At 35.7% G+C, this 16392-nt stretch overlaps 1 protein-coding gene across 14 annotated transcripts in view; it reads right to left on the reverse strand.

The window, feature by feature from the left end:
* Positions 1–16392, reverse strand: part of LOC127835070 (uncharacterized) — a 322519-nt gene that overhangs the window by 246372 nt on the left and 59755 nt on the right. For all 14 annotated transcript variants that reach the window (XM_052361326.1, XM_052361315.1, XM_052361325.1 and 11 more), the window contains exon 4: positions 16007–16136. In XM_052361326.1, the coding sequence (XP_052217286.1) occupies positions 16007–16136 (130 nt within the window). The remainder of the gene's footprint in view (positions 1–16006; positions 16137–16392) is intronic.

A 16392-nucleotide genomic window follows, 5' to 3' on the forward strand; every position in this document is an offset into this window, starting at 1 on the left:
TAAATCACCATTGGTTTATTTTTTTTTGTATTGAAAGATTAAGGGAAAACAGAAGGTGACACTTCTTTATTCATGCCTTATTTAACAAGAACAAGAAACCGTCGGAGACGGGTGATGCTCCCCAAAGTTTTTTTTTGTCACAATATTGCACTTTATATTCTGATAAAAGGAAACGTCTTGAGGGCACACAAGAATTTTTTTATAGAAAATTTCAAAGGCCCATAACTCTGTGAAAAATCATCCGACCAGAACCCGCTGATAATATGCACATCTTCTCTTAGTAGTGAAGCTTCCCATAAAGTTTCATTGAATTCCGGTCATTAGTTGCTGAGAAAATGCCCGGACAAGAATTGCACTATATGTACAGTTAATGGAAAATTTCAAAGGGCCATAACTCTGTGAAAAATCATCCGACCAGAACCTGCTGATAATATGCACATCTCCTCTTGGTAGTGAAGCTTTCCATAAAGTTTCATTGAATTCCGGTCATTAATTGCTGAGAAATAGCCCGGACAAAAATTGTGCACGGACGGACACACAGACACACGGACGGACGAACAAAGCGGCGACTATATGCCCCCCCCAAATGTTTTTGGGGGAGCATAAAAATGATTTTTAAGGAAAACTTGTGTTAAGACATTACTAAATGAGTTCAAAAATTCATGAAAATTAAATACACAGAATATTACGTTGCATTTAAAAGTTACAGGGGTAACAGGAAAAGTGAAATTTTATGACACTAGTCCAAATTACTGAACAAGTGGATTAAAAAGTTTGTGTGATATGTGTTTATGACCTGTTTGTGTTTTGACAACAAATAAGGAGTCTTTTTTTTGCGACCTTCCAAGATGTTTTTTGGTTTTGTCTATTTCAGTCTCTATCAAACCCAATCACGAATGAAGTGCACTTACTTCTTAATTAAGCCTTACTTCTTACTTGCCGTCTTGGTCAGTTCATTATGGCATAATGCTGAGCTAATTTGGGGAAAAAATCCTCGCACTAACAAACATCATCAATACCTCTTGTCAAACCATAATACATTTCCAGGCAAATTAATGGCGTTACTTTACAGACAGAAGGAAACAGGAACATTACATAGGAGACTCATAATTTCATTTTGCCTCAGTAACTGTTATATTTGATGAACCCAGTTTATGATATGGAAGACAAATCGGGACAAATCCTCGCAATTCTAGAAGTTGCTTAAGAAGTTGCGTAATTTGTTAATATCATGCTTAACTTATATGGTGTTTTTCTGCGTTTCGGACAAAACAGGGTCAAAAGTGCATATCTAAATCATTAGAGGCCGTTGTTGAATTGACATTTGCATTGCAATTATGTCAAGAATTATTCGCCAAAACGGCGCAAATTGATGTAATTTGCGCAAAAGTTTCATGAGGGAAACCAAGTCATACTGCGTTCAATTAACATTTCCATGTTTAAATATAGACATGTGTAATTAAAAATAAATCCATATCTATGCCACAAAAGTATTTATTATATTTAAGACACACATATTATTAGAAAATAATCATTTAAGAGGCATATTGATGTTGGGTTTTAAATCAACAATATGAAATCCTATATAAGATCTATAGATTTTTTGTAACGAATATGATAACAGTTAGAAATATGGTAAACAAATCCACAAGTAAAATCAACATGTATGCTAATCAATTCAAACAAAAAACAAGAAAGAAAGAAACAAGACTATTGCCAAGCAATAAAAGTCCCCCACATACGCAGGATCCACCATTTTCAGCAATATTTGCAGTTTATTTGTTGCCATAGCAACCAGAATTCTTGACATAGGAACAAAATGAAATGACATGCATAATCTCCATATTGCCGTCTATCCATGTTTCAAGTTTCATGAAAAATATGAAGAACTTTAAAAGTTATCGCAGAATCCACCATTTCCAGCAATATTTCTAGTCTATTTGTTGCAATGGCAACCAGAATTCTTGCCGTAGGAACCAAATGAAACGATCATATTGCCATCTGTCCATGTTTTAAGTTTCATGAAAAAAATATGAAGAACTTTTCAAGTTATGGCAGGATCCAGAAAAGTGTGACAGACTGACAGACACACAGAGCACAAACCATAAGTGCCTCTCCGGTTTCACCTGTAGGGGACTAAAAAATCATGCTTTCTTTAATGAAACATCATGTTTCATTTGTAAGCTCCACTCTAGGAAAATGGGGCTGAATGCATGTGCTGCAAGTGTCATTGCAGATTAGCCTGTATATACCATATAGACTAAAAGGGACTTGCCTGTGTATACCATATATACTAAAAGGGACTTGCCTGTGTATACCATATATACTAAAAGGGACTTGCCTGTGTATACCATATATACTAAAAGGGACTAGCCTGTGTATACCATATATACTAAAAGGGACTTGCCTGTGTATACCATAAAGACTAAAAGGGACTTGCCTGTGTATACCATATAGACTAAAAGGGACTAGCCTGTGCATACCATATATACTAAAAGGGACTTGCCTGTGTATACCATATATACTAAAAGGGACTTGCCTGTGTATACCATATATACTAAAAGGGACTTGCCTGTGTATACCATATATACTAAAAGGAACTTGCCTGTGTATACCATATATACTAAAAGGGACTTGCCTGTGTATACCATATATACTAAAAGGGACTTGCCTGTGTATACCATATATACTAAAAGGGACTTGCCTGTGTATACCATATATACTAAAAGGGACTTGCCTGTGTATACCATATATACTAAAAGGGACTTGCCTGTGTATACCATATATACTAAAAGGGACTTGCCTGTGTATACCATATATACTAAAAGGGACTTGCCTGTGTATACCATATATACTAAAAGGGACTTGCCTGTGTATACCATATATACTAAAAGGGACTTGCCTGTGTATACCATATATACTAAAAGGGACTTGCCTGTGTATACCATATATACTAAAAGGGACTTGCCTGTGTACACCATATATACTAAAAGGGACTTGCCTGTGTATACCATATATACTAAAAGGGACTTGCCTGTGCATACCATATATACTAAAAGGGACCACACTTTCTCAGCCTTCAATTGATGTTTGCTTAATCAAGATTTCGGCTTTACATGAAAAAAATACCATAAAAGTTGTCCCTAATTAACATGTGTGGACTGAACAGGCCACTGATCTAGGACAACACTATATGCATATGCATTAAGCCCAGTTTTCCCAGAACATTCCTAAAATAGAAATATCTGTGGCATACAAAACAAGGTTATTATAATGATTAGGTATTACCAGTATATGGATTCTTAGTTGCATGCTATTTATGAGCAAGTGAACACTCATCAGCTACCACTTAAAGTGCATGTATTCGCTGGGTGATATAATCTATAATACATATGAAATAAAAGAAATTATGGAATAACTCTGTAATGAGTAAACGCAACTTAATTAAGAGTTATGCAAGACTTCGTTCAGATTTGTCCTGACTGTGAATATTTCCTGGATCGGATCACACAGCGATTCTAATCATGCTATAATCATGGTAATGCAGTATGCAAAAATTGTTATGCATATTAATAATGGAACTAATGAGGTACCAGTGGAGTCAAGAGCTGCAATTATTTACATGACATATGGCAGATGTGAGTTTTCTATTAATATAGGGATCAGTTATGTCTTAAAGTACATTCCTTAAATCATTTTTTTTTTCTCATATATAGTTTTGCCAGTATGAATGTAGCAATTTTGTTTTGTGGTAACTCTGAAAATAAAGCATATTTTTACTCATTTCTTTTAGGTAACAAAATGTGCTTTCAAAGTGTTTTCAATTATCAGAGCAATTGTTAATACAACTAGCATTAAGTTAAATGAAAGAAAATGCAAAACAAAATTTAAATGAAAATTTAGACGGATAAGTCATAAAGCAGGAAATACATCTCTTTTGAACAACTTTAATTAAATAGTAAGCACCCATTCCAAGTGAGAACAAAGAGGCTGTTATACAACAGTGAGAACAAAGAGGCTGTTATACAACAGTGAGAACAAAGAGGCTGTTATACAACAGTGAGAACAAAGAGGCTGTTATACAACAGTGAGACCAAAGAGGCTGTTATACAACAGTGAGACCAAAGAGGCTGTTATACAACAGTGAGACCAAAGAGGCTGTTATACAACAGTGAGACCAAAGAGGCTGTTATACAACAGTGAGAACAAAGAGGCTGTTATACAACAGTGAGAACAAAGAGGCTGTTATACAACAGTGAGAACAAAGAGGCTGTAATACAACAGTGAGACCAAAGAGGCTGTTATACAACAGTGAGAACAAAGAGGCTGTTATACAACAGTGAGAACAAAGAGGCTGTTATACAACAGTGAGAACAAAGAGGCTGTTATACAACAGTGAGACCAAAGAGGCTGTTATACAACAGTGAGAACAAAGAGGCTGTTATACAACAGTGAGAACAAAGAGGCTGTTATACAACAGTGAGAACAAAGAGGCTGTTATACAACAGTGAGAACAAAGAGGCTGTTATACAACAGTGAGACCAAAGAGGCTGTTATACAACAGTGAGACCAAAGAGGCTGTTATACAACAGTGAGACCAAAGAGGCTGTTATACAACAGTGAGAACAAAGAGGCTGTTATACAACAGTGAGACCAAAGAGGCTGTTATACAACAGTGAGAACAAAGAGGCTGTTATACAACAGTGAGAACAAAGAGGCTGTTATACAACAGTGAGAACAAAGAGGCTGTTTTACAACAGTGAGAACAAAGAGGCTGTTATACAACAGTGAGAACAAAGAGGCTGTTATACAACAGTGAGAACAAAGAGGCTGTTATACAACAGTGAGAACAAAGAGGCTGTTATACAACAGTGAGAACAAAGAGGCTGTTATACAACAGTGAGAACAAAGAGGCTGTTATACAACAGTGAGAACAAAGAGGCTGTTATACAACAGTGAGAACAAAGAGGCTGTTATACAACAGTGAGACCAAAGAGGCTGTTATACAACAGTGAGACCAAAGAGGCTGTTATACAACAGTGAGAACAAAGAGGCTGTTATACAACAGTGAGACCAAAGAGGCTGTTATACAACAGTGAGAACAAAGAGGCTGTTATACAACAGTGAGACCAAAGAGGCTGTTATACAACAGTGAGAACAAAGAGGCTGTTATACAACAGTGAGAACAAAGAGGCTGTTATACAACAGTGAGAACAAAGAGGCTGTTATACAACAGTGAGAACAAAGAAAAGAGGCTGTTATACAACAGTGAGAACAAAGAGGCTGTTATACAACAGTGAGAACAAAGAGGCTGTTATACAACAGTGAGAACAAAGAGGCTGTTATACAACAGTGAGAACAAAGAGGCTGTTATACAACAGTGAGAACAAAGAGGCTGTTATACAACAGTGAGAACAAAGAGGCTGTTATACAACAGTGAGAACAAAGAGGCTGTTATACAACAGTGAGAACAAAGAGGCTGTTATACAACAGTGAGAACAAAGAGGCTGTTATACAACAGTGAGAACAAAGAGGCTGTTATACAACAGTGAGAACAAAGAGGCTGTTATACAACAGTGAGAACAAAGAGGCTGTTATACAACAGTGAGAACAAAGAGGCTGTTATACAACCAGTGAGAACAAAGAGGCTGTTATACAACAGTGAGAACAAAGAGGCTGTTATACAACAGTGAGAACAAAGAGGCTGTTATACAACAGTGAGAACAAAGAGGCTGTTATACAACAGTGAGAACAAAGAGGCTGTTATACAACAGTGAGAACAAAGAGGCTGTTATACAACAGTGAGAACAAAGAGGCTGTTATACAACAGGTTTGCTTAATTCAAACCAATAATTGTGTTCAATAACCTAAAATAATTAGGACGATCTAAAAAAAGGCTCTGGGTTACTCATCCTCTCTCATGGGAGATATTAAAACTTAAAAATTAAAAAATTACCAGTGAACAAATCGCCAATACGAAGTCATTTGTCAATGGAATTTCATGCTGTTGAACAAGAGGCAGATCACTGATTCAGATTCAATCTTCCGTGATTAAACAAAGATATTATCTTGCATAAATTTTGCATAGAAGAGCCATTAATCTATGATGACAAAACAATGGGTTATTAACAATTTTTGTAATTGACTTACTCATCGACTCTGAAAAATTGAGGCATCCATCAATGCCATGATGTGATGACATGCACAGTTTTACGGTGCAAGGCATTGCACTCAGCCTTGCACCAACTTGTAAGGCTAAACTAATAATCATGTTAGGTAATTCTTCATGGGTAAGTGTTCTATGTATGTTGTTGTAGCATAGAAGCCCAAAAGAATTCCCTTTAACCTTTGTTTAACCCTTTGCATGCTGGGTAATTTGTCTTCTGCTAAAATGTCGTCTGCAGAATTTCTAAAATTAGCATTTTCTTCGATTTTTTTCAAAGAATACTATCAGAATAGCAAACAGTTTGGATCCTGATGAGACGCCACGTTCTGTGGCGTCTCATCTGGATCCAAACTGTTTGCAAAGGCCTTTAAAATTCAGCTCCAGCGCTTTAAGGGTTAACCTTTGTTTAAAATAAAGAAATGTTCTGCCTACTAAGTTACAAAAATTGCATATTCTGTAAAGTACCTCATAATTTTTTTTTATTTATATTTACAATAAATATAATAATTATGTAGTGCTCACAGCAGCGTTCAAAATGTTAACTATTTACACTATAATATAAGCATAGTTTTATTCAATGGTCAATTATAACAAAATCTGTTACACCCCAAAGTATTCTTTAACTGAAACGTGTGATTCCTACCTTCAAAGTTATGAAAATATTAGACATCGTATTTATTTGGTGACAATTGATTTATTCATATAATGAACTTCTATGACAATAAATTTTATATTCACATATATGCTTATATTAAACTATGCAATTCAGCTTTCAACAAGAACATGACTAATGGCAATTGCTTCAAATACATGGAAGACAGATTTATGGTTCTTGCACTTTAATTGTACCCACAATGTTCACTCAAGACATATTTAAGTTCCATCTAAAAATCTTCTATTGTAATTGATTTATAGGTGCTTAAAGGACGAAAACCCTGTAAATATTGCAGAGTTATGTTACTTTACCTCTGCATTTGATTTTGGAGCCCTTCATCAATACTGTAAATTCATTTATATTTGTTGGCATTAAATTTTGTGTTTTTTTACATAAGGACATCTGTATAAAACATAAATTCATGGATTTCTCATTATGAGGAAAACAATTTTCGGATGTGTTTGTGCTTACCGGTATGTTGTTGATTGGTCAATCATGAAATCAAAAACAAACAAGATGTGTTTATGAAACATTATGTCCCCCCAATATATTTGACCTTTGACCTTGAAGGATGACCTTGACCTTTCACCACTCAAAATGTGCAGCTCCATGAGTTACACATGCATGCCAAATATCAAGTTGCTATCTTCAATACAAAGGTATAGCCAGTTATAGTGTATATTAAATGAGCAATTTTTACCCATATATTTGACCTTTGACCTTGAAGGATGACCTTGACCTTTCACCACTCAAAATGAGATGTACATGCATGCTAAATATAAATTCAGTTGCTATCTTCAATATTGCAAAAGTTATGGTAAATTTTAAAGTTTGACGCCAACAAACCAACAAACAGACAGGGCAAAAACAATATGTACCCCAGTAATCCAGTATAGACGGCGGGACATACACAAATTACCACGAATAATAATGATTAAACAGTTTGACGCTTTATCTGAATCATTTTGATACTTTCCAAGTTATGCTTTCAACAAGCAAATTACAGTGCATAGCTATGTTCGGTACAAAAAACATTAGCAAAGTGGAATGTAAATAAGCCACATCAGTAAGTTAAAGAACCCAATTACAATACATTAGTGATGGCTCTAATGTCCTTTGGGTTGAATAAGACCTCAAGGATGTCATTGTAGACAAACAGGATGCATTGACCACCATTACCATTTGAACCTGTCACATGCTTTACATATGAAACCACATTAGCAACTAAAGGCCTTAGAATCGCCAGTTAATGGTATGCTGTTAATTATAATTTAAATGAGACCCGAGTGCATGTGTATATGAATGCTTTTACAGTGAGATACGTTCATTAGTATTTATAGTGACGTCTGTGGTATGCAGAGCAGAAAAAAGGAAAACAATTTCTAATTATTTTATATGTACACTGAACTTTGGTAACCTGCAATTAAAATATATGGCAAAGGTCATTGTCCATTCACATGGTAAGTAAAAAGACATTTATTTTCTCTTTGAAAATAGATGTTTTACTTGTGGAGCTATTAATGAGAGCAAGGTGATATGAGCTGTGTTCTGGGTAAACTGGGCAGCCTGTAAAGGCTAATCTGGGACAACACTTTCTTCCGAGATTGGATTATCATTAAAAATTTGTTTTTCCTTTAAAGGGGCCTTTTCACAGATTTTGGCATTTTTGAACTTATTCATTAAATGCTTTATATCGATAAATGTAAACATTGGATCGTAAAAGCTCCAGTAAAAAATCAAGAATAAAATTAAAAAAAGGAAAAGAACATTGCCCGGACCAGGTTTCGAACCAGTGACCCCTGGAGTCCTGCCAGAGTCCTGAAGTAAAAACGCTTTAGCCTACTGAGCTATTCCGCCGAGTACATATTCCTGAAGTATTTTATACCTTATATAAGCAATCTTCGTAGTTTCACAAAATTTAACGACAAAAACAGAACTCTCCAAATTATTAAATCGTTTCCCGTTGCAACGCTTTATAATTTTTAGGTTTTAAAATCGTCAAAAGATGCATATAATGGCTATATTAGACCATGGTAAATGTTCAGTATTACTGTTTCCTCACAAATATCATAACTAAAACGAAAATTTGCGAATCTGAAACAACTTTTTTCAATTTTGTTAATTTACCAAAGCGTGAAAAGATCCCTTTAAACAAAAGATTTCATAAAAGGGGGGAATGGTTTGTCCCAGATGCAACTGCAAAGCCTTATCTGTGATGCCACTTTATGCATGCATTGTTAGCCCAGTTTTCCCAGAAGATATCATGTATTTTAACTTCAGTTTGTCTGAAGTTCCAAACTCATTATTACAGAAACGAATTCAGTACCAGCAAAACAACCAATTTGCGCACATCACTAACGGCCAGCATCTGACAGTGACATAGCTGACTTGATGTCTATACCTCAGCATGCATGGTCAAGGCCCAGCGCTTACTGGTTCATAGACGCTTACTGGTACATAGATGTACTGGTGTTGGTGGCACTGATTGCCTGTCAAACTTATATGGCCTTGAAGACTGACCTTGACTTCACAGACCAATCCTGCATGGCAGAAATCTCCAGTCTTGTTTATTATGCTTTAAGATGTGGTTTATAGACTGTTCCTCAAATTATAACAATAAGACAGTGTCTGTACAAACTGTGCCGACATCAGACATTTATGACTGTTGGTGGAACTAATGACTTGTCAAACTTTGGTCCCATTTAAACCCCATGATGATTCCAATAGGGACAAGTTCTAAGAGAGAAAATATAAGCCTTTGAAGAATCTAAGGGTTTATTATTCATCATGATACCATGCATTAACATATATTAATGAAAAAAAGTCAGAATAATCAGGTAAAGGGGATTGGCTAATATATCCGGCAGCTCTGTTCTGTTATTGCAAAACTGTTTATGCAGAAATACTGTCAAGACCAATATCATTCTGGAGAGGGGCCCACACACTTTCCATGACACATTTCTGTATTTATTGTTAACATCACATGGTCCTGAACCAGTGCATATAAAGTACAATTGTCTGTGTGTTGTGAGGCCCTGATTGCTTGTCAAACTTGTACCCAGGAGACTGTCCCTGTAGACCAACTTTGGAAAACATTTTGGGCCAATCACATATTTTTCTTCTTAATCTATTTTGTTTATGATGGAATCAATTGTTTAAATACACACACAAAAATCATTCATTAAGCAGTTTTGTAAACATGGCACACTTTGGGAAACATTTATGAAATCCATATTTTTTAAAGATAATATACAAATTGTCAAAATCATTTTAAAAGGGGACCCACAGCAATATGTTTTAGCTTCAAAAGTATAAATTGCATGTGGTCAAATTAACTTGCTTTCATAAGGACATGAGACTTTGGTGGCGTAAAATTTGCTTGTCTAGCGATCGGTTCATAATTATAGATCGCAGTAGAACATGTCTTATGGTAGGCACTGTTCAATCTCGAAATCTGACAAAACCAATCCTGGACTCTATTGTTTATGATGAAGTGCATTGTTATATTAAGTATTAAAGCATCAATTGCCAGACAATTTGACAGTTCAGTTATAACTTAGGCAAAATTAGGACTTGACAATTTGACAGTTTTGTTATAGCTTTGGCAAAAGTGGGAGGAAATGATCATTGTCTATTGCTTGAAAACTAACTGAAATCGAAATTTTCAAAATAAAAGATGGTGAATATATTGTGGTCGTGTTTTCCCTAAAAATTGAAGGTGTCAAGCATTACTATAGTTCTCCAATACTTATGTTAAGGACACTTTCATAACAAACCATTAAAGGCTCATAGTGCAAAAGCAGAATGGTAACAGTGTATATCAAGGCGCTGTCATGCTATGTCAATACTTATTGCTGTATATCAAGGCACATGTCATGCTTTATCAATACTTATTGCTGTATATCAAGGCAATGTCATGCTTTATCAATACTTATTGCTGTATATTAAGGCAATGCCATGATTTATCAATACTTATTGCTATATATCAAGGCAATGTCATGCTAAATAAATACTTATTGATATTCATCAAGGCAATACCATGCTATATGAATACTTATTGCTGTATATCAAGGCAATATCATGCTTTATCAATACTTATTGCTGTATATCAAGGCAATGTCATGCTTTATTAATACTTATTCCTGTATATCAAGGCAATGTCATGCTTTATTAATACTTATTGCTGTATATCAAGGCAATGTCATTATTTATCAATACTTATTGCTGTATATCAAGGCACTCTCATGCTATATCAATACTTATTGCTATATATCAAGGCACATGTCATGCTTTATCAATACTTATTGCTGTATATCAAGGCAATGTCATGCTTTATCAATACTTATTGCTATATAGCACATGTCATGCTTTATCAATACTTATTGCTGTATATCAAGGCAATGTCATGCTTTATCAATACTTATTGCTGTATATTAAGGCAATGTCATGCTTTATCAATACTTATTGCTGTATATCAAGGCGCAGTCATGCTTTATCAATACTTATTGTTGTATATCAAGGCACTGTCATGCTATGTCATAAGGTATGTAGACCAAACTATGTTATATTTTTGTTTATATCAAATATTAGTTAACATTCACTGAAATAAAGATGTTCAATGACATAAATCTTCCAAACTTCTTTGCAATGTTCTCTCTTTGTATATAAAAGGTAATAAGGAAAATATGATCAAGGAGCAAACATGATAAAAATCTCAACCCGGCATACACCATAAAAAGTTAACTGTCCCAACAAAAAAATTGGAGTGGTCAAGTAAGTAGAAACATACAATTTGTGTGTATGCCTTTATCAATCCATTTGTTGATAATATACTGTCTTTACTGCTGAAGTAGATTGAGTCCACATTAATACTAATAATAATTGATGGGAAATTTTATGTTAAAAATATTTTATAAAAGCATTTAAGAAAATATCATGAAGTCATATTATGAGAACTTTTAATGAAAATACTTTTGTACAACATTAGGGCTTTATTAGAGAAATTAAACTGCACATAGTAATAAAAATAAAACATAAAATAAAAGATGTTTAATATATAACTTAAAAAAAAGCACACAAAGCATGAGATCCTCGGTTTTATTCTTACATGTACATACCATGAACATGACAGTTTCCCTGAAATAGGCCTTGTCCTTGCATTCATGTATTTCTGCTATTTTCGACATGTCCTTATCCGGGCAAAAGATATTGGCTATGACGGGGACATGAAGTGTTGCCCATCAAACAAAAAGGAAACTGATGTCACACTTAATTGGATCAATACACATGGTCCTGAAGAATTTAATTAACTGAATAACAGGAACTGTTCTGATTAAAGGAAAAACGATGAAAATCATTGACTTCAAAGATTTATTGATTAACCAGGTTTCTGCTAACTTATATATAGCTGATATAATGATGGGACTGGTTGCTAACAAATATATAATTAAAGGGACTTATAATGTTCACAGTTTGGTAAAATGACCAATTTCTACATTAAAATTTCAAAGATTAAAAAAGAAGGTACACATTAAGTTTAAGCAAGCGAATATAACACTCATGATGAAAAATGTTTACAATTTTGATTCATTAACTGAGCTGTTATAATCAGCAATCTAAATCGTTAAGATTTTTTACGCGTTTTTGACATTTTTTCTTAATAATTTTGGAGAAAAAAAAAGTTGAGTTACACTAGACAGCATCTTATATGTTCTGTTACTTATACCCCCATCACACCAGACTGGCGTCCTTACTGCGTCCTTACGGCGAACCAGGTCGCAGTGAGGACACAATAGACGCCGAAAGAACGCAGTAAGGACCCAAGAGAATGCAGTGAGGTCGCCGAAAATTGCTCAGGACGCGAGCCCACGGCGACTACTTAGACATGTTCAAAGTGGTCGCAGAAGTCCGTTGTTTTTACGGCGTTCTGTTAAGGACGTCGTATGGACGCCGTAGAGACACAAAAGTCGTAGTAAGGACGTGGTAGGGTCGCTGTAAGGTCGCCATGGACGTCGTGTGGTCGCCGCTCAAACCCACAAAAATTATCCATGACTGCAAGGCGACCGTACGGCGACCTTATTGCGACTTAAGTAAGTTCTTTGTACGTCTATTGCGTCCTCAGAACGACTATGGCGTCCTTACTACGACTTCATTGCGTCCTTACAGGGTTTATTGCGACCCTACTACAACTAGTGCGTACCTACTGCGACCCCATTGCGTCTTTAAGGCGACCATATAAATGCCTATATAAAGCAATCTTTTTTTCTTTTTTTTCTTCATTATGTTTCTCTGAGCCCTTCTGAAAAACTGAATAATTTACTTATTGCACAACACATTCTAAATCTTCAGCACCAAAATACTTGACCAAAAGCAGGTGGTATTAGGTGTACTGAGAAGGAGAAGGCAGGCCAGGTTGAGGCGATGCTGGGTAAGACCTTGGTTAGGAGATATTCGGAGGGGTCAGTTTGGACACTTCAATCGTCTAATGCCTGAGTTAAGACAAGAAGACCCAGCTTCATTCCAAAATTTCTTAAGGGTTCCACCAAATATGTTTTACGAGCTGCTGATAAGGCTTCGCCACCGCATTTCCAAGCAAGATACAAACTACAGAAAAGCTATTGATCCGGGAACAAAATTGGCAGCAACCCTATGCCATCTGGCGAATGGCGATCTGTATGCCAGCATGAAGTTTGACTTTTGACTTCTGGCCAATACACTGTCCCTTGTAGTGAAGGATGTGTGCCAAGCCATCGTCAACAAATACAAAGATCAGGTAATTAAGTGTCCTACAAGGCCTGAAGAATGACTAACAGTGGCGACCAACATTGAGCGCCGCTGGAGCGTCCCTCACGCCTGTACAAAATTGGATGCTCCATCAGCCACTCTACCATTACCTCTTCTTCTTCTAATGATAAATCGCTTCTAGTCGCTAGCTTACTTTTTTTTCAATTTAACGGGGCTGTCAGCTGGGTGCATTCTGCTAGCAACAGACTGAGTGTTGGTGTCCGAGCCCCTCTCTGGAGATGGTGAAGGACTAGCTACTTTTTGGGGTTTACCCCGCCCATGCGTCTTATTTCTAGGCATTATTGAATTTTTTCTCTGCACGCATCAACGATTAACAAGAAAATGAAATTTCTCACACAAAAAAACGGCCTTTTATACTACCAGTATGGTCGCCGTGTGGTCGCCCCGCAGTCGCCGTACGGTCGCTGCAGGGACGCCGCTCAGACGCTATATGGTCAGCTTTGGTCGCCGTAAGGACGCAGTACGAATGCGGTAAAGTCGCGAGGGACATATAAAGGACGCCGTGAGGACGCTCAGAATGCCATAAACCAGGACGCTGGTGTGTCGGGAAGGTGAAAAGCAGCATTTTTACCGAAAAAGTCATTGGCGTCCTTACTACGAAAATAAGAAAATTCCAGAAACACAGTCTTAGGTTGCCGTAAAGACGCCAGTCCAGTGTGACGGGGGTATTACATGAAAGCCTGCATTGTGCAGTAAAATATGTTGCTTTCAGAGGTCCCTGGTTAGCATCCCAGGAAAGCCAAAATTGTGTATTGTACATTTTTCTTGCTATAATAATTTGTTAATGCTATTTATAAAATTATAGAATTGTCAGTAAACATATTCAAAGATAGGAATATCTGTGAAATCCCTTTTAAAGAGCGAAGCAACACTTTGGACTTGAGGAAGGTTGTTAGTAAAGTTAGAAACACGTAACCTAGTTTTATGACCTTTCTTAATCTCCATTCCAGATTTATGAACGGTTCAATTGTTATTCATGATGAATAAAATCACAAACACTACCATATGCTTTGAAAAGCATAAACACCATTTACTTTTTGTTTGTATAAAATAGATCATTAAAATGTATAATAACTTAATATCGTAGCAGATTTTTAAGAATATGATTGACACGTGCGATCCTCCCTCATGATTTAGCCTTTCATGATCGGTCCATCACTACTTATTTATCATTATCATTATCAGGAAAAAATCTAAACCAGCGGAAAAATACTAATATTTCTCATTTTTTATCTGTTCATTCGCTAGCATTGTTACTGGACTCATTAATGAAAAGTTATTATAAATCACTCAGGGACTATTATAAGTTCAACTGTCTGCGATTAACAAGGTTATTCACTTGCTACAATGTAGCTGAGGTTATCAAAGGTGATCATTTGTTACATTCAAACAAAACTTAATTGGCAAAGGTTAATTGATTTTTGATGTAAATATAATTTATGGGCTACAATAATTAGCAGATATCTTTTGAAACAAATTAATTACCCAGCAGTCGATTCTAGTTCATATTGTTTTCATAGCCATTGTCATTATAATTGGGTGTATGGTACTGATTTTACCGCAACAGTCTGTTATCCATGGTTAAAAATATTAATTTAGTAAAACTACACCCCATGTTTTGATCAACGATGGCAAATATTGGTTTAAACTATCATACAATATGACCATTCATGTACATTTGTATTCATGTGCCATGCAGGCAAATATATTTCTTATAGTATTGTTTTACGTTTTGTAGATGACAATGCCAAATTCATATTTGTTGTATTTTAAAAGTCTAATAATAATACCCTGATAATCTCTAAATAATTTCCTCCCGGTATACCAAAACCTTTCATTATTTTAACAGCTAAGCAGTATTATTCCTACACTTATTCCTACACATTTATTTTCCATATTTTCAAAATTTCATTTTTAATTAACCCTTTCAGTGCGGGAACCGAATATTAAAGGCCTTTGCAAACAGTTTGGATCCAGATGAGACGCCACATAACGTGGCGTCTCATCTGGATCCAAACTGTTTGCTATTCTGATAGTATTCTTTGAAAAAAATGAAAGAAAATGCTAATTTTAGAAATTCAGCAGAAGACATTTTAGCAGACGACAAATTTCCCAGCATGCAAAGGGTTAAGACAACCTTGCTCTGACAGCTTTACATTTAAAAAAATATTTCTCTTACAATCCATAATGTTTCAAACTCTATTGGCATTATTCTTATTCCATGATACAACTTGTATCATACCCAACAAAAGGTAAACAATACTCAGTACATGAAATAAAACAAGAATTGTAATTATTTTAATGATCACTATGTTGGCATCATGAAATTGAAAGCAATTGCCATGAAAGACAACTCACTTCTTGCTTTCTCCAGCACTTACCTCCCCTGGGTTTGATTTTTCTTTTCATCCATGATTTTCTGATCATCCATATCAGCAAGACGCTTAACAAGGTCAGCAGAAGCACCCAGGCAACCTTGAGCAGTATTGAGGATCCTTCATTGGCTGGATGCTAAAACATCAGAGTTAACAATATTTAAATGTAGGTATTTACATTTAGTTTCTACATATTTATGCTTGCTTGAGCTTAAGGAAACAGTCTTTCATACATTATTAAAAGTCTTTCTGCTGGGAAGAAACATGCCAGTGTCTTAAGAGTCATCTCTGATTAGGTGGATAGTGTCATCCCTGATTAGCCTGTGCGGACTGCACAGGCTAATCTGGGACGACACTTTATACACATGCATTTAACCCCTATTTCACAGACA

Source organism: Dreissena polymorpha, chromosome 6 (genome assembly GCF_020536995.1).
Source record: "Dreissena polymorpha isolate Duluth1 chromosome 6, UMN_Dpol_1.0, whole genome shotgun sequence".
Taxonomy (NCBI): domain Eukaryota; kingdom Metazoa; phylum Mollusca; class Bivalvia; order Myida; family Dreissenidae; genus Dreissena; species Dreissena polymorpha.